General features: G+C 34.3%; 1 protein-coding gene and 2 long non-coding RNA genes across 4 annotated transcripts; 1 reads left to right on the forward strand and 2 right to left on the reverse strand.

Annotated features, from left to right (window-relative positions):
• Nucleotides 1–1,468: 1,468 nt before the first annotated feature.
• LOC137714146 (transcription factor FER-LIKE IRON DEFICIENCY-INDUCED TRANSCRIPTION FACTOR-like) lies at nucleotides 1,469–3,292 on the forward strand. Its single transcript, XM_068453425.1, has 4 exons — nucleotides 1,469–1,951; nucleotides 2,278–2,487; nucleotides 2,584–2,760; nucleotides 3,034–3,292. The coding sequence occupies exons 1-4, from the start codon at nucleotides 1,469–1,471 to the stop codon at nucleotides 3,121–3,123; spliced, it is 960 nt and encodes a 319-aa protein (XP_068309526.1). The 3' UTR covers nucleotides 3,124–3,292.
• A 569-nt stretch (nucleotides 3,293–3,861) lies between these two features.
• Nucleotides 3,862–5,305, reverse strand: LOC137714787 (uncharacterized). Of its 2 annotated transcripts, none has more exons than XR_011065464.1 (3): nucleotides 5,140–5,305; nucleotides 4,502–4,618; nucleotides 3,862–4,150 (listed from the first exon to the last, which is right to left on the reverse strand). It is a non-coding gene; the product is annotated as an uncharacterized lncRNA (long non-coding RNA). The 2 variants fall into 2 exon arrangements; XR_011065465.1 differs by having other exon boundaries at nucleotides 4,502–4,621.
• A 2,553-nt stretch (nucleotides 5,306–7,858) lies between these two features.
• On the reverse strand, nucleotides 7,859–10,303 carry LOC137714790 (uncharacterized). Its single transcript, XR_011065466.1, has 6 exons — nucleotides 10,235–10,303; nucleotides 10,017–10,099; nucleotides 9,785–9,835; nucleotides 9,457–9,527; nucleotides 8,480–8,667; nucleotides 7,859–7,959 (listed from the first exon to the last, which is right to left on the reverse strand). It is a non-coding gene; the product is annotated as an uncharacterized lncRNA (long non-coding RNA).
• Between the last annotated feature and the right edge of the window lie 9,698 nt (nucleotides 10,304–20,001).

Below are 20,001 nucleotides of genomic sequence, written 5' to 3' on the forward strand. Positions count from 1 at the left end.
TTGACATTCAATACGGAAAAATTAATCATGACCATTCCTCTCTTTTTAAATTTTCAGGGAAAAATTGAACCACAAACAATCAAAAAACCCAAATAAAAATAAATTTAACAGCAAAGAGATAAAGTATATACCTGACCCAAAAATGGCTTGCAAGCTCCAGAATAAAACCCTAAAAGACACCAAAATCTAATATATATATATATATATATATATATATGTATATATATAATTCCCACATATTTGACTTTTACACAATAGAAAACACAACTTCACAATATTAAAAAAATAAAATAAAATTTGTTGCAGAAAATGCTAAAAGGAAAAAACCGAAATTATTTACCTTGAGCATAAAAGGCTTCGAAGTTGCACATTGAAGCCCCAAAAAACGAAAAGCAAAATGTCCTGAAACAAAAAAAGAGATGCAAATCATACAACCAAACAACAGTTCCAAGGAAATAAACAGAACACCAAAAATTACAAAAACTAAATTCCAAAAAACATAGAGCAACTTGTTCTGAAACGAAAAACACAAACAAATCATACACCCAGACATCGAATCTAACGATACAAAGAAAACATCCAGAATTAGAAGGAAAAAAATTCATACAAAAATCCCACTTGAACATGGAAAACTACAAAATTAAAAATTAAAACAGCAATAAAGGTTAAAAAAAACTCACCACCAAACAGAGGTGGACCTTGGAGGTAACAAATCCACCCTGATAAAATCCAAAAACCAACAAAATCAGTACTGACCCGGGGATTTTAAACGCAAGATGCAGCGACTATTTATTTTTCCAAGGGTTTTAAACGCAAGAAATTTGCACAGATGATTTGGCTGACAAAAATATGCATCATTGCTGCCAGGTGTGATGAGGTAAGGTTTTTTAATTATTTTTTTTGTGGAAAGGCATGTACCATTGCTGCAGTGTGGATTAGGTAAGGATAAAATGGTGGAATTTAAGAGAGAGTTGGATGGCAACGCAAAAAATAAAATAAAGCAGGGAGTCATAATGGAAAAAAAGATACCCAGGGTGATCAACACGTGGCCAAAGAGTGAAAGAATCCCGAAGAAAAGAAGGATAACAATAAGGGTCTCTCCAACACATGAAGCAAGCGAGAGAAACAGAAGAAAGCAGAGAAGACAGGGGCAGATCCGTCCGAACACTATTGATGAACAGTGCCGGAACCCAACTGAGTTTTAGTATATATAATTTTATTATAGTAACGTTCAGTGTGAACGAAACTTTGATGCTTATTTGGTGGTTTATTTTATGTAAATTACATCATTTAGTCCACACATATACGACCAATAGTATTTTATACTTATATACTAAGAGCTACAGTTCAAACGTCTTAAAAAAGCCCCCGTCTGATTCCTTTCACACTTAACATAAACAGGAACTCTATATATACTTTATGTCACACAATTAGCAGCTGCACCTCACCATCAAACAAGGAATACGAAATGGATGCGCTTGGAAACCATCTAGCATGTCATAACATCAACAACTCTGAGTTACTTGATTTCATAGATGATGCAAACTTTGATCAATTCGTTGATCTTATTCGCGGTGGCGAAGGTGAACATCCAATAGCTAATTTTGATTGTGAACTTATGGTCAATGGCTGCTTGGATGATTATAACATGTTCGGTCCAGCTAGTACTACTCCTCCAGGTCCTATGTTTGGTTTCAATGATGCATTTCTACCTGACCCGAGCACTTTTGTGCTTACTACATTACCAAATTTTGATGAAGAAATGAAGGGCGAAGAAGACTATAATGATGGGGAAGATTCGTCTGGAACAACAAACACAAACACAACCACGACGACTACAAAGAGGCAAAAGGTTGATCGGTCACGAACTTTGGTGTCAGAGAGGAAGAGGAGGGGAAGAATGAAGGAAAGGCTCTATGAATTGCGGTCATTGGTTCCTAACATAACTAAGGTAAGTGTTAGTAGAAGTAAGTTATTTACTGCAGTGCAAGTTTTACTCTCCCAATATGTGATAACACGTGGACCATATCCTACTTTTTTGTTATATTCCTGAAAACCATTATACAAACTAGCATTATAGGTAAAATTTTGCTAGTTTTATCGAAAAACTTCTAATATTAATGTGTCCTACATTTTATTTTATTTTATTTTTATTTTTATTTTTTATCAAAACGGGCTCTTTCGGTTTGAAGTATGAGTTGTTCAACGATATATATGAAGAACAAACAAATTATGCAAGCACGATTGTTGTTTAATCTTTTGGAGTTATATGCACAGATGGACAAGGCCTCCATTGTTGGAGATGCTGTATTGTATGTACAAGACTTGCAAATGCATGCTAAGAAGTTAAATGCTGAGATTGCAAGCCTTGAAGCATCATTAGCAGGAGCAGATGAGCATATGGGATATCTACAAGGATCAACAAAAACTAAAAACAAGAAAAAAGTTTCAGACAATAACCATTTAGTTTCTAAGGGCATCATTCAGGTCTATAACCATTTTGATTGTAATTTATTAGCCATTAATTTCTGCAAATAAAGTAATTTTCCCTTGTACTTAATTAAGTATCATGCCTTTCTGCAGATAGACGTGTCTCAAGTAGAGGAAAAAGGTTTTTATGTGAAGGTGGCATGCAACAAGGGACAAGGAGTAGCTACAGCACTTTACAAGGCTCTCGAATCTCTTGCATGCTTCAATGTTCAGAGTTCTAACTTAAACACAATTTTAGCAGACAGATTTGAATTAGCGTTCACTTTGAATGTATGTATATATCAGTACAATATGATATTCTACTTTATCCCTGGTTGACAATTTTTACAATCCTAATTACACTTTATGTAATTATCTGTGTACATGATTTAACCTCCTGCTTTGTTAATCCAATTATCCAATAGATGTAGGGAAATAAAAACATAAATATATATATATATATATATATTTTTTTAAATATGAGTGAAAACCGTTACTCCTCTCTTTGTCAGCAAGTTTTCAGTCTTTCACTAATTAATTATTTGTTAATACTTGTTAAAACAGGTAAAGGATTGCGAGCAGGGCATCATCAACTCGCCAAATTTGAAACATTGGGTGGCTGGGGCTTTTCTGAACCAAGGCTTTGTGATCTGAGGATTGCAAAAAGTTCGAGTTATAAAGGTTGTAGTAATGGAAGAGCCAAGAACGCCTGCATTGCATGCATGCACGCAACCAACTGAAATTAGTTAATTTCAACTGTCATCGATCCCATCGATGTACAATATATCTTGGTTGCTCTATCTCTGATTATTATTTTTCTTTGTTTCTAGAAACGTGTTTGTGGTTTTGAGTGTTGAGTGGTGACCGTGTCAAAAGGAGAGGATCACTCGCGGGCACTTGCTCACCCACACTCTGCTTATACGATTGCAACTTAACCTTATGAATTTTCTTGGGCGGCTTCAATCAATCATTTCCAATCATTGGGTGAAAAGGTTGTGCTCGTATTCTATTTAATCTTTGGTAGTGTTGGTGTCAAAACTTGAATAGAGTCTGACTTCAACGTGTATTTGTTTTGGGTGTTGCTTACGCTTTCAGTGCGTGGGAAGACTTGAGAGAAAGTGAAAACAAGCATGTCACTATTGGAAGGTTAACAACAGGCATGTGAAGCAAGCGCGTAGAATTGACTTCTTAACCAAAAGATTGTATAAAAAGGCAATCTCAAAATCAAAATTGTCAAAATCAAAATTTTATGGCTACATTTTTTCATCAGTCAATCAACACACATAGAACACGGAATCACATACTCAACAAAAATTCAAACCCATAAATCCGAAATTAGCAATGTTGTTTCTTAACCATCCCCCCCACCCCCCCAAAACAAAACAAAAAAAAAAAAAAAAAAATCAAAATCTTAGCGGTTACATTCATTAGCCAAGCACTCAACTACTCAGGCACATCGACTACAACTTGGGAATGTTATGCAAATCTTAGGCAGCTTGAATCATTAAATTTGAGTTGGAAGAAGCTCTGTTACCTGCTCTGCTAGTTGAGTGTCACCAAATTTGGCACTATCATCAGCATCAACACATTTCACACACTCCCGCTTCCAAAACATTTCACAAAATCGAAAACCAAAGGACAGCAGTATTTAAATATACCACAGCAGCACGGAATCCACGAACTGCATAATCAAAACCAAAATTTTAAAATTTATATTTAAATTTAAATTGAAAAAAAAAAAAGCAGGAGAATTGTATAATGGTTAATGAGAAATTCTCCAATGTGGATAAATTAATCTTGCGGGATGCGATCAGTGGTATTGGGCTGGCAACAGGCTTATGCTCAAATCCCACTAAATTTATCATACACCCTTGCAAGTACAATTCAAAGGAAGAAGTTCCAAGTCCATGCATTATGTTTGCTCAACTAAAATAAATTGCTTTTCATGATTAAAATAGCCAACCAACCAACACTCATTTGATAAAATTGAACATTTGGAGTTACATATCCACATATTTAAGATCGAATCAACCTTCTCATGAAGACCACCCAAAGGTCCATTAGTGAGTTCTGTGACCGGAGGATTTACGTTGACCGTCAGCCACTTCTCCGCTTAAGGTTTGAGTCACTGATGATGCAGAATTAATAGCTTCTTGCAAAGAAGTGAAATAAGAAACCTTAGTTTGTTAAAATGTGAGTAATTACAGTTTTCTCAATTGATTAAAACATCATCCGATGGTGTTTTCTATGCTTTTTTTTTTTTTTTTTTCCTCCTTCCTCTCGCAGGCCATTATTTCATTAGCCATCTACAGAATTGCAATTGATAGAATCGGTTTTCTTTGAAATAATCATAACACTTCAAAACACAATGGCAGCAATTTATACAAATCTTAACAACAAATTGTCAAAAACAACGAGAACAATTACCAGAAATTTCAAATCCTTTGGGGTTTCAGAGTAATTACCAGAGAGACGAAAGCTAAAATCAACATTAGTCCAATTTTTTCAAAATAAGAACAACTCCAATCTAAGAAATCCAGTGCAATTTCTGAAGGAAAAAAAAAGCGAGAAAACCCTAAAATCCCTAAGAACCCTAATTTATAAACCCTAAACAAACGCAAAAGGAGAGAGGAGACTCAAATAAAGGGAAGATCGAGAAATTCAACATACCATAATCGGAGTGAGGACGTTTTCCGACGGCCAAATTCATCGACACCGGAGGCGGTTGTCGACCGTCACTGTACCTCAATTTCGCCTCCGCCATGTTTGAGGCTTTCGACCGTCACTACTTGGTTTGTGTGCTTCATGTCAAGAGCTATGGGGAGCGGAGAAAGAGGAGAAGTAGAGAGAGAGGATAGCGCCCGCGTCTAATGATAGGAGCATATTTAGGCGACTTACTTAGCTTGTTTTCGTGCATTTATGTTGTTAATTCATAATTGTTTTAGTAGTTTAAGCCATTTTCGTGTGTTTTTAGGTTCATATGGCTAAGGAAGCAAAAAGATGCATTTTGGAGCATTTTGGAGCAAAATTGGGCTTGGAATGGATAGCATATGCTTGGAGCCAAAGTGTTGGACGAATTTGAAAGCCTTGTATGCACTTTGGACATAAAACAAAGGGCCTAGCCCAATCAAATAATCCTTTGAGCCATGCAAAACCTCTAGCCCAATCAACAACCCTTAGCCACATGCATTCACATGCATCACAACCCCAAAACCATCAAGAAACACCATTCACACACACATGCACTTATTCTTTCATCATTGCACCACCATTCACACACATGCACTTACTCTTTCATCATTGCACCACCATTCACACACACATGCACTTACTCTTTCATCATTGCACCACCAATTCAACACATGCATTCACACACCAACAACCTAGCTCTTTTTCCATCATTATTTCATCCACATGCACTCTCAATCATAACAACCACATTCACTCTTAAACAATCACTCACATATTCTCCCATTCCCCCTATAAAAACCCATGCATTCATACACAAAAATCACATCTCATTTTCATACACAACACATCACAAACACATCCAATCTTCCCTTATAATCCAAACACCACTCCTCATCCATTTCCATAATTCCCCAATCCATTCAACACACCAACAACATCCCTTAGACCTTGTGCTACGACGAAAAGGAAGATAAGAGGGCCTAAACGTTCATACAATTCAAGTTTGAGTTGTTGGAATGTTTAGGTGTTTCTTTGATTCTCTTTGTTTTGTACCATGAGGAACTTCCTCTTTCGACATCAGTTTGGCTTCAAGGGTTCTTTCTTCTTAATCCTATGTTCACTCATGTTATATATTTTTATGTCAAACCTTTTGTAAACATGAAGTGTAACTAATCTCTCTCTAGGGATTCGATGTAGCCTTGCAAGAGTGTCATGTAGTTAATTCAGAATTCTCATTTAATCTATCTATTTCTTGTTTCATTCTCCGATTTAATTGTGACTTAGTGTGTTGATTTTAGTGCTTGATCATCATTTGAATTAACCACAGGTTGTTTAGCCAAGATTAAAGCACACATCATGCATAATCTTGGTGGATATGTGAATGAATGAAGGGAATGTTTTGCAAACATCCTGCCGAGTGTTCCCTTTGGTTTTGTGAAAGTTTCTTATGCACTACATATTCTTGATTAGGAACCAAAGTTGCACATCACAATTAGGTTCATGATTAGGGACATTTGATCAAGTCCACACATCATATGGCTGATCATATCTAAGTGAAACAAACCCAAGAAATAAGTAGAGGGATGAGTATAATCTGACTTAACAAGCATGGACTTGGCTTAGCAATGGTGAAATCGAATCTCTAGCTACATCTCTATTTGTGCTATCTCATTTCATTAGTTGTTGATTCATTTATTTGTGTCTACTTCATTTTCTTGTGCTTTCAAGTTACAACAACAAATCTGCCTAAATTGATTAGTTTTATTTCTCTTATAGAGTTTTTGCAAAACAAGTAGTTGTTTAGGTCCAATTAGTCCTTGTGGATTCGACACCCTTATTTGTGCCATTATACTAAAAATATTCTAGCACGAAGAAGGAAAACTTCAACACCATTTCATCAATTTCATATTTACATTTTGTCTTAGTGTTTTAACGTTTAGTTTCGCATTCTTTGAGTCTAGTTTAGTGTTTTATATTGTTTTTACGTTTTTGAGTCAGTTTCCAAGTGATTAACAATCCCTCCTAATCCCCGGTCCAGAACGATCCCTACTTATACTTATACTACAATTGATAAAAAGAGGGTTTAATTTGTGTGCGTATAAATAACCGCATCATCCAACCCATCGCAATCCATTCTAAATTATACAGATAAAATTACCCTTTCAACTTTTGAGAATTACCCTCCCAACACAGCCCCATGTGGCTGACATTGTTGTAAATAACGTGAAATTGAGTGGCAAAGATTTGACTGTAGTTATTGCTTCTCAACTTTAGAATAGATAACTAGAAAAATTGCCCGCACTTCGCTACGGGTTTTGGAACTATTATCCACAACAGGTATGAATAATTTGCATAGAAAGGTGCACTACAAAGTATTAGTCAGCTCATGTAATACATACAAATTTTCAAGCTATTATCCACAACAGGCATGAATAAAGTGCACAAAAAAATATTAGTCAGCTCATGCATAACATACAAATTTTCAAGCTTTGAATTGCCTTGTTCGCAAGTCAGTATTCTGTTCTGTTTACAACCATTGAACTTATTATGTGAATCCAAAGTGGAAAAGCCAGGAAGACATTCACAAACCCAAATCAAACTCACCAAATCTGACATTAAAGAATAAATTATATAAAGTGACATATTGAAAGAAACTCAAAAGAGATTAGAAAGAAAAAGAGATTGCACCGGAGGAAGCGGGAAAGCGAGGAGAGACGCAGGTGTAGAGGTCAATGGAGAAAGCCACTGCCAAGAAACCCAAGCTTAAAGAAGCCCTCTTTGATGCGATGGAACAACATGCTAGGCAATATAGAAAACAAATGGAACAAAACTTTAACCAAACAAAAGGAATAAGCAATTATTAAAATATTAGATACATTAGATGAAACAATTTAATAAAACTCCAGGAATTATTTGTTAAGACACATGAAATTCCCTATTTAAGATTCTAGATAGAATGGAAAAAACGTAATTGAACTAACGATTAAGAATTGAAGTTACTTTTGTTAACATAATAACATTTATTTGCAAGGGATTGATATCGTTTATATTTTATTGCATCAATGTATATAGGGCTTGTCACTTTATAATGAGTTACACTACAGTCTCCTTCGATTTTACATGTATATATTTTGGTGAGAGATACAAATAAGGATAACTTGGTACGAAAACACAATACAACATCTTTTAACATAAAAAATTAAAAGCGAAAACAAAAATGGCAAAGATAAAAAACAAAATCCAATTAAATAATCGAAGAAAACAATAGAAATATCCATCAAGAATTTCAAAAAAATAAATTAAAAAAGGGGAATTATACCAAATCCTTGGACGAACGCACAAATATAGCCCCGAAATCCTAGAAGCAGATGACTCCTTTTACCCCAAAAGCTCATAAGTGAAGAAAGAAGACGATGACGCAGTTATTCATTGGTAGTGATTTGCAGCTGACCCAGTTAGAAGACGATAAGTACCTCTAAATTGCTTCCCACCAATCCGACTCTTCAACTTCAAATGGGAAAATAACAAATCAATTTGGTTCAATCGAGTGAAATCACATTGTTCTGGAAATGATAAAAGTCATTCATGTAAGAGATATTCACACATTCCCTTCATACCCACAATGGACTTGTTTGCACAACGACAAATTATTTAAGCATTTATAAGCAAATCCAGAATGACACATCTTTCTCTAACAATAAAACGCAATTGTATTGTCTCTCTTTCTAGAAAATATAAAAAGTTTCAAATTCATGCACACAAAGAGAGTACTTTAAATTTTTTTTATATAACATGAGACGTGGATAATATTATTTATCCAAAAAAATATGTACAATTTTCTTTGTTAAGTTCTTCAATTTAAAAATCTCAATTTCACAAACATGGCAGAATTTTAATGATCTACAATATACAGAAAAACAGTATTATCCAGCATAGAATAGAGCAGAAGAAACTATAAAAAAAATATCTAGCATTACATCTTCGGTATATTTATGAAACACAGATTTGATGTGTGTGTAAGTAAATCTTTTAGGGTTGTCAATTGGCTAAAAAATATATTTGAAAATAATCAAAAGAAAACACTTTTAGTTGGCTATAAATATTTACCAAGGTCTGTTCAGCAATAAAACTCAGTTCATGTGGAATTGGGGGAAAGAAAAGGTTCAAAACTCTAATCATCCAAATAGAACCTATTATGTTAAAATGGTTCGTGAATAAGGTCAGCAGTAGTATTTGCAAATAAACAACGATGTTAACTCTCATGTATACGTTCACCGATTAAATTCGATTGAATACCATTTTCTCGGGATGTAGAGCTGGGTGATGATTGACTCCTCGTTTTGCATCTTGTCGATTAAGATAATAACCTAGAAACCAAGATCAAACAAACATAGAAACATATATGAGAAATTACACGAATCAGCAAGGATTTTAAAGATTCGGAATGTAATGAAGAGAGGAAAACATGCTTATATGGCTAATATCATCAAAGAAATTGCAAAAAACAACAAATGGGGAAAATTACAGAACATGGGCATTTCCTAAAACTCCCATCATGTTTTCCATTCCAAATTTTTTTGGGCATACAAAATGAAGCTTATGGAATGAAGAGTAAGACTATTACCTTTGCCAGACCCAAAGTGGTTGCAAAAGCTTGAAAAACCACATGCCAATCCTACCAAAGTCGAATCGATAACCGAAAGGAAACCCATTAAACCACATTCCAATTCAACCAAAATTCAAACTTCACCTCAAATTAGATCAACAGAAAGAGAAATAGGGGAAAACCCAAATGCCATAGGATAGAAAAACAGGAGAGAGGGAGAGAGGGAGAGAGGGAGAAAAAGGGAGATTACAATGAGTGAGTGGGCAAAATTTGAAAGCTTCGGTGAACTCGTGGCTCCCCTACGACTCGTTGCATCAATAGGATTAGAAGATTCTGGAAATAAAAAAATTACCGAACGACCATAAATTCAATTAAATAAAATTTTAAGAATTTCGTAAAATCCTGGAACGAATGCTCACAAAAGATGAATAACATATAAATTTAAACAACAAAAAAATTGAAAAATACCTCAACAGAACAGATGGGCAATAGTTATAAACTATTGGCCTGGAAATAGTTGACAAACCACAACCCCATGACCATGATTTCAACACTGTCGATGTCATCACCTGAAAAGGTATGTAATATATGTTTGTTAATTTCTACAACTAAAATAAAAAACCAACATACTTACTCATGTGTTATGTTTTGTGAAAATCCAAATGAAAATGTATTAAAAAAAAATAATAATAATTATACAGTAGCAACTCTTCATAGAATTCTTCTTCTATCTCCTCCACTTTTTGACCACGATGTCTGCTTCCATATATTAGGTAAACAACCCGTGAATACATTTAGGATAGAAAATAAACGTTTATGTTAACCCTGCACCAATCAGCTAAATTTCGCAGTTAGCACAACATTTTCATTCCCTACTTAACAGTGAATTAACTATCTACCACTGCCAGATAAATAAGCATTGCTCTTAAAATGATACTTATTAAACTTAACCTTCTTCTTAATCAACACGAAACCGCAGATAATCACCCAAACCAAACTGTTATTCAGTATATAAAGCAAATTACAAACACTTGGAACAAACATTTCAAATTATAAGATCTAATTATGCAATTTCAACTCGATTTTACTCCGACACAATCAAATTTCACACAACTAAACACGAAACGCATCGAATTTGAGGGCTTAAGAGCAGCATTACGTGCAAAAACTGAAATTTCAAACACCTCGGGCGATCAGAAGCAGAAGGAAGAAGGCCGAGCAATCTGGCACACCTAAACATCTCACCGAGCAATCTAAGCTGATAGAAAAATAAATAAATTTAAAAGCACTTAGCTTTCGAAATCCAGGCATGCAGCGGTAGATCCGGATAACCCATCAGCCATACCTCTCCCCTGCGCAGTCTTCCCCTCGGCATCTCTCTCTCTCTCTGTCTCTCTCTCTCTTAGCTTTCGAAATCCAGGCATGCAGCGGTAGATCCGGATAACCCATCAGCCATACCTCTCCCCTGCGCTGTCTTCCCCTCGGCATCTCTCTCTCTCTGTCTGTCTGTCTGTCTGTCTCTCTTTCTCTCTCTGTCTGTCTCTCTGTCTCTCCGTTTCTTCCGCTCTCTGTGAGAGCTTCATTTCCCCGAAACCATCAATGAAGGACAGCAAGTGCAACCCTTACACGGCAACCCCTTAATTCACTCAAAACCGAGAGGACAAAATTGCCCTTCCAACCTAGTCCACATATAATGGGTTTCTTGCAAATAAGGTGAAATGAAGGGGTACTTCGTCCTAAACCGTCCGGACAAAATCACCCTTATTAGTTCAAATAATATCCTTCAAACCCAGCCCAATTCTCATGGTTTTTTTGTAAATAAGATGAAATCAAGGGGCAAACAATTGACTGTAGCCCAATGAACAGTCAATTGCTCCCTAGTTTTAGAATAGATAATGTGATTTGTGTGTATTTGCCTAAGAGTAAATGAGAGAGAAATAGAAACTAAAACGAGAAACTAAATGTAATCATTTCATAATGAAGTAATGATTGCAGTCAATTGCAAAAAGATCTAGGGGGTTAATGAGTCGATCTACATAACTTGATAAGTAAATAGACGGAAAACATATAGAAAATCAATAGTCTCTAGAATGACCTAGGCTATGAAGGGTAAAATAATGCAAGAGGAGTCCATCGAGTCCACTGAGGTTGTTGGTATCAGAGTGGACTAAAGAAGAAACATATGCCTCATAGAGGAGTTCAAGAGTGGCTGGATTTCAAGGATTGTAGGCAATGTTTGCTTCGAATAACGGCTTTGAGATTGTAGCTGAAGAGCTAGGGGTTATGTTGAAGAGCAATTTGGGTTATGCTGAAAAGCAATTGGATTAATTGAAGAATCACTTGAGGTATATAATCGTAAAGATTGAGTTTGATGAAGGTCTTGTATCAATCTCATCACTGAGTTGGAGCCGGGGTAGATTAGTCAATTGACACTGACAATGACTGCACTTCCTGGTTTGTGGCCTTCAGTTATGTCCTGTATCATTTCGAACGAGTGCTGTAGTGGCATCAGTCTATCAGATGATGCGTTCATCGGCATTTAAGAAGATGAGATATTCTCGGGTTTGGTCGTCTGCGTGGTATACGTACTTTAGGGAATGTCAAGTTTAAGCTCTCATATGGTAGTAAAGTGATTAGAGTCAACCATTCGAGCCTTAGGATATGATCCCGAATTAGGCCTTGAAGTTGGTTGGCCGGACGCAACATTTAGTAAATAAAAATAGATTAACTCTGCAGCAGATCTTATTTTTATTTATGACCAGAACAAATTGTATTTAGTCTTGGTTTCAAAACAGTGATGCATTTGTTTGGTTGCAACAGTTTCAGATATTCTTTGGTAACTTTCACACCACTAAGAAAAATCACCATCGTTTTCACACTTTTATCATTCCCAATTGAAAAAAAGATTAGTTCTCAAATTGACTTGGTTTTAAAAGTTTGGAAACTAATGGTCTTGTGAAGCCCCGAACACTACTATGGACTTCTTGCCATGAAAGTGAGGATGGCTTAGAAACAGCATAGCCTCGAACTAAACCTTCTTCGAAATAAAATAGACCAAATTTAATGAAAGATTGAAAATCTCATCCGTTGGATAACCATTTTGCTTTAAACTTTTAATTTTTAGTTTTAGGAGCCATTTGATAACCATTTTGTTAGTTTTTAGTTTATATTTTAATTTTTAGTTTTTATTTTATAGTTTTGATGTTTTTTTTTTAAACTAAAAACTAGTTTGGTAACTACTTTAAAAATTGAAAGCTAAATTTTGAAAAGTTATGGGTGTTTTGATAACCATTTAGTTTTCAGTTTTCATTCTTAACACGTCATCTCATGTGTGAAGTCATTTGAGCTTAGTACATACACAACACATGCTGAATAAGATAGAGCACAGGGATGGTTAGGTTTGATACTAGATAAGGCTTGAAATCCTTGGTGTGAGATTCACACACTTAGTTAGGCGTGGGTTTGGTTCCATTCGGTTCAGTTTTTTGCCAAAACCGAAAATCAATCCGAACTTACTATTTGGTCTAGTTTGGTTTGGTTTTTCTCAATTTATTTTTGGTTCGGTTTATTTTGGTATTGTTTCGGTTCCGTTTTTTTTTTTTTTTTTTTTTTTTTTTTTAACCAAATCAAACATCCATAATTCAAAGTAATAGACAAAACGTTATCCTTTCATCCAAATGAATCAACCCAGCAAGGCTACAAAAGTTGTAAGAAGGTGAGAGATTTAGAGACAAGACGAATGTGGAGCGTGAGGTTTCCGAGGATTTTAATGTTGGATGAAAAAATGAAGTGCAGCTTGAGAGATTTTTCAGCTTCTTTCACAACGTGAGGATTTTATTAGAGAGAAGGCCATTGATGAGGTTTTTAATGTTGGAAATATAAGTACTTAATGTTGGACCAAAAAAATATGAGGACATTTTACTGCATAGAAAACAACATAACAAACAAATGAAAGAAAAAAAAAAAAAAAAAGAGCTCTTGAAAGGCAGAGAGAGAAAGTGAGGAGAGAGAGAATAATTAAATATATAAAAATTAATTAATTTGAATATTATATAAAATAATTAAATATTGGTTCCATTCGGTTCGGTCGATTTTCAAATCATTGAAACCGAAATCGAACCAACCTATTTCGGTTTGGTTCGGTTTTTGATAATTCAGTTCGGTTTCTTTTCGGTGTTTGGTTTGGTTTTTTTTGGTTTTTGGTTTTTTTGAACCCACCTCTACACTCAGTAGGGACCTCAGTCTCCAAAGGCACATGCTGATGGTGAAGCCCTTCAACATACGAGTTGCAAACAGCGCCTTGAAATACGTTTCTTTTAAGACGCATGTAGAATTTTTCGCAAACAACTTAATATGTGGTTTGGTATTATAAATGCCAAAATGGCTTGGTATCCCTATCTTTTCTGGTAATTATGTGGTATAAATTAAGGGAGTAATCATGAAGTCAAGAATGTTACATGTGAATTGAAGGTTATATGCGAACTTAGTATCCCTATCTTTTCTGGTAATTATGTGGTAGAAATTTTGGAAATGAAATTTTCTTAAGAGGGATAGATTGTTATAACTCTTCCCTACTTTTTTGTGTGAAATAATTCATTTATTGTGAAATGACCAAAATACCCTAAAAAGAGAAGAGTCAGCTTAGCTTGACCTTTGAGCTCTTGACAAGTATTGTGAAACTCTGTATGTAAGTTGTATTATTTAACTCATTATATAACATTTTAATGCTAAAAGGTGATAATTTTTTTTGAGTGTTGATCGAAGTGATTAACTCAATAAACAATTATATCTGCATCCTCAATACTATGACAATAAAAAAATAAAAAAAAACAATTATATATGCCTTTGATAATATTCTAGGGATTTGGATCCTCTCCTGAGCTAATGGAGAGGATCCTCCTCATCAATCATCATAGGTCGTTGAATTTGTATTCAACGACTACAAACAGGAGGTCCCTTTAAAGTTATAATGATTGTAGCCGTTGGATAAAAATCCAACGACCCATAATGATTGATGAGGAGGATAGCTCAGGAGAGGATCCAAATCCATATTCTAGTTGGTTAATTGGATATTACCTTCGGAATTTTAAGAGGGAGAAGTAGAATAATATTAATATTATAAAATATGAAGATTATAAAAGAGAAAGGGAAAGATGAGGAGGCTTCTGGAAGGCAGGATAGGGTATGGGGGAATCGTGCGATAAGGTGCCAAGAAGTGGGAAAAATTGAAGGGGAAGGGAAAAAGTAGGAAAGCTCAACGGCACAGGGAATCCTCTGCCTCGTCAAGGTGCTTTCTTTGTCCATTTGATTATTCAATTCATGAATCCCTCACTTTCCCGTCTTTGATTCAACTGTTTCCGAACTTTTTTTCAGAAATATTTCTTGTTATTTTATTGATTTGGGTAATTGGGTATTTGTGGATGTGGTGAGTTTAGTTTAATTTTGGTGAACAAATGGTGGTTGCACGCCAGTTAGTGAATCTCTTAGTTTGTACTCTATGCCCTCTAGTTGATAGCATATATTTTATTTCTTACTACTTTTATGCAGTATTAGATTATGTACCCTGGACAAACCAATGCTCTCCCAACTTTACAGATGCCTATTTTAACATATGAAACAATATGACCTTTTGGGTATAAATGTTGAAAAGGCATATGTGGTAATTGTCCTATGTATGAAATATCTATTTAAGGTCTCCATTTGTTTAACATTATCAGACCTGTTGCACATGTCTGAAGTTGGAACGAATATATACGTATAAAACCTGAAAGGGATGGAATTGTTTCTTATTAAGGATACCTTGTGTGTGTGTGTGTGTGTGTATATATATATATATTTATTTATTTATTTTCTGTTGAACTTACTAGTATCACTGGAATTCATATCATGCATTGCCATAACAGAAGGCATGATTCGGTGAACTATGAATGATTTGATCCTGTTTGAGGGTACGTAGGTAGTCTAATACAAAGGGTAGATACATCCATAAAGTAAACAAAAAGGTTACTACGCCATTGGACCTTGAGTTGTGTTTTGTCCATGTTTCGGAGGTGAGGCATGGTGGATGCACAGGTACATGGTGACGTCGCGTGTCGATCTTGAATCTATCTTGGGATTCGGGCGTGACAATAATAGCCAATAAACTTGAAACATTGGTTTTGTTAATACGCTAACTAATTGTCCCATCTTAATTCTAGGGCAACTCTCAAATTAGGGTGAGACAAAAACATACATGGGGTCGCATGTTTTGTTAAGAGATTCTCCAGTGAGGACTTTCATGGCATAGGTGCATTATCATGGTGGTGTCTTGTACGTGCCCATGATACGATGTTATCACGTGGTGTGTGTGTGTGTGTACACACACTAAATTAATTTGGCATGGGACACACGATGACGTAGAAGTTACTCTCGTATAGATGATATGATCTCGTTTAGTTTTAGATTAAGTTTTGGGCTCTCTTATGACCTTCTAATAGCTTTTGAAAGACATGTTTTAAATCTTAAGGTGTAGGACTATATTCTTAGTCCTTCATGATTTTGTAGTGTGAAATTTACTTATTTTTCTTCTGCTTTTAGAAATTATAAACAAGAACTCAATAGAAGGCGTTCAGAAATTTTTAAAAGAAAGTGGTCACTAACCGAGAAAATTCAAAACTTTGAACGTGTAAACACGTCAATTAAAGGGAAAAAGCTTGCTTTTTTTTAATTTACTATTTTTCTTCCCTCCTCTTTGCTGACACTTTGGTGTACGAATTTTAATTCACTGACGTTGGTGTAGACGCATGTGAGGTTGTTGGCTCATTCAGGTTACTCACAACGAAAAGGGTCCGGCAGGGATCTTAGAGATCTAGTGATTTTATTCATTCATCGTATATTAGCGATTAGTTTTTATTAAATATTATTCATATTTAATTTTAAATTTTAAATTTTAAAATAACTTCTTATGTACGATGAACCGAGAAGGTTATAGAATCTTTAAGATCCTTAAGATAAAGATCGATCCTTTTCCACTCACAACCATCCATATTTGAAAAAATTATTATATTTCATTTTCACATGTCACCACTACCATCACCAAACTACTGTTCCTCTCTTTCTGTGATTCACTTGTTCTCTTTTTCACATGTCACTACCATCACCCAACTACTGTTCCTCATCACATGTCTTATTCACTTTTTCACTTTTAACCTTTTCAACCCTTTTATTTTATTTTTTATTTTTAACAAATGGTAAGATTTTTGTGTTAAAAATTTATATTTTTGAAATTTATGTTCATCCTCAATATGTACGTGTATTAAGGGCTTATAGTCCTCATTTATATGAATTAAGGAACTTCTGGTTATCATTTATTAATATGTGGACTAGGGATGGGCATTGATTATGGCAGACGGGTAATCGTGGTTATTTACTCATAACCGTTTATGTTCATACCCGTATAACCGTTTATCCGTTGAGTAATTGCCTAAATGGTTGTACTTATACTCATAACTGTTTATAAATGATTACTCATACCCGCACACTCATTTAATCGTAACTATTTATCCATTTATCCGTCTATCCATTTTGTTTTTTTTTACCCATTTACCTTTTTTTTCTACTGGTTCACATGTTTTGTTTTTAACAACTTGAAAATTAACAGAGAAAAATATGTCATAGTTTTCTTTTTTTGATAATTAAATACCGTTATAGGCACGTTTAGCATGCATTTTTCGTAATTCAATCTTTCAAATCCTCATACAATTCTAATTATTAGGTTTAAAAACAATATTTTTAGTTGTTATCAATAAATGTAATATAATATATTTGCTAAGAATTGATTTGTTACTAACAAAATACCTCTCACTTGAGAAAGCATATTGAAAAGAAAATTCATGTATTTTTGACATTTTTCTGCGTATAAGCAACTCTTCAATTATAAGATCCATATGGTAGTGAGTTTATATCAAGAACTGATTGATAACGGTTAAAAATATCAACAACTGATTATTAGAGAGAACTAATTAAAGATATTTTTTAATCTAAATTTATTGTTAAAGTACTGATTGTTAAAGAACTAATTAAATATGTTGTTAGAGAACCAACAGTTAAAAATATCAAGAACTGATCGTTAGCAAATGTTCCTACACTTACGAACGATTTTTTTGGAGACTAGTCATCCGTTATAATTGTGGGTAATACCCATAACCGTTATTTAAACGGTTATACCCATAATTGTTTTTTTGTTTAAATGGTTATCTATAACCGTAATTGTTAATTTTAAATGGACGGGTAACCGCGGTTACTCATAACTATGAGTATTTTGTCTATCCCTAAATTGTGGATTGAGTGCTTAATGGTTGTTATATTCATTTAGTTGAGGAAACGATGTTCTCTCAATTGATTTAATAACTTTAGGTTTTATTTAGAATTTGATTAAGGAACTTCGGGTTTGATCATTTTATATTATGATGATCAAGGAACTTCAAGTTCGATCTTTTTATATGATCGAACTTTAGGTCTAACCATCTTTATATGATGAGGGTCAAGAAACTTCAGGTTTTAATTTTAACACGGAACTTTAGGTCCAGTATATATTACAAAAATGTGGTACAATAAATAAACTAAAGCATAAGGTTGTAATTCCAGTCACTAGTCACTGTAAACAAATTGCTTTAATTAAGTAATGATTGTGATAAAAACTTTAATTCAGCATAATTTACATAAGTATCAAAACTTAAAGAAAGTGACAATTATTATTAGAAGGACAACAATACCACATTCATATATATATTAACGTAGGATGAGCGATGAATCCGCACCTTTCATACTATAGACCTGCTAATCACATTAATAATAAAATTAATGGTAATAAAGAGAAAGTAAAATTAACTTACTATTTTTCTTCTTGCCTCTCTTTGCCGACGCTCTGGTGTACAAATTTTAATTCGCTGACCTTGGTGCAGATGCGTGTGAAGTTGCTGGCTCATCACAACTAGGGGTGGAAAAAATTCCCAAAAATCCCGAACCGAACCGAAAAAATCTCAATCCCAAACCAAAAATTTCCCAAACCGAAATTCCCGAAATTTTCGGGATGCTATCCCAAACCAATCCCAAAATTTAGGTATGGGATTCGGGATTGGCTTCTCGATATTTCGGGAATCCCATACCAAACTGAAAATATATAATATTAATTATTATATATATATTTATACATATATATATTATTCTTTTATAATTGATGCTAGTAGTTTCTAATTCATGCTCAGCAACCTAGAATGCCCTACACCTTGCATATTTTTCATGTTCTGTTTGATATTCATGTGGATTTTATTATTGTTGCTGTTATGGCTGATGATTTCAGAAGGCTTGATTTTTTTGTCTCTCAACAGATTGCAAAAAGAGTTTAATTAATTTGAATTTTGACTATGATAAAAAGAGTCAAGCATGCTAGTGTTCAATTAAATGGTAGTGTGAATGAAATGAAATTCCTAGTTTATGAATGTGTTCTTGAATTATATATTTGAAGAACAATTCATAATTTCATATTTCAATTTGGGATTCCCGATTTGTCCCAAAATCCCTAAAATATTTCGGGATTCCCGAAATTTGGGATTCCCGAAAATTTGGGATTCCCGAAAATTTGGTTTGGGATTGGTCTTCAAATTCCCGTCCCGAAAAATTTCGGTTTGGGATTCGGGATACTAGTTTCGGTATGGTATCCCATACCGAACCATCCCTAATCACAACCACCCCAAATCTATTTGAATAAATTATTATTTTCCTTTTTAGATGTGACCACCATCACCCAACTGCTGTTTCCCTCTTTCCCTACTTTGTCTGATTTTCTATTTCCCTTTTCTGACATCTCGTGAAGATAGTTTTTAATACGTTCGAAATACAGGTTGTACATTATATGTACTTATATAAAATGATATATTATGTATATTTATACGAATGATAAGATTTTTATGTTAAAAAATTTATAACATAAATTTTTTTTTTTATTATTTATATAATAACACGTGATGTACCATTTATGTTACAAGTATAAAGAAATAAATATATAATATTTACAAGTCCGACAAGTGTGTTTACATTCTCAGAATAATAGCAGTAGTTATCTCATTATCAAACTGAAATTACAAAGCAATGGAAGAGATTGTATTTTTTCTTCTCTGTATTTTATCTACATATTTGTAAGCTGATGGACCTTTATATAAGAAAACTATGTCTTCCTTGTTAAAGCCAAGAGATGT

This window comes from Pyrus communis, chromosome 14, assembly GCF_963583255.1.
Source record: "Pyrus communis chromosome 14, drPyrComm1.1, whole genome shotgun sequence".
In the NCBI taxonomy this organism is placed as follows: Eukaryota; Viridiplantae; Streptophyta; class Magnoliopsida; order Rosales; family Rosaceae; genus Pyrus; species Pyrus communis.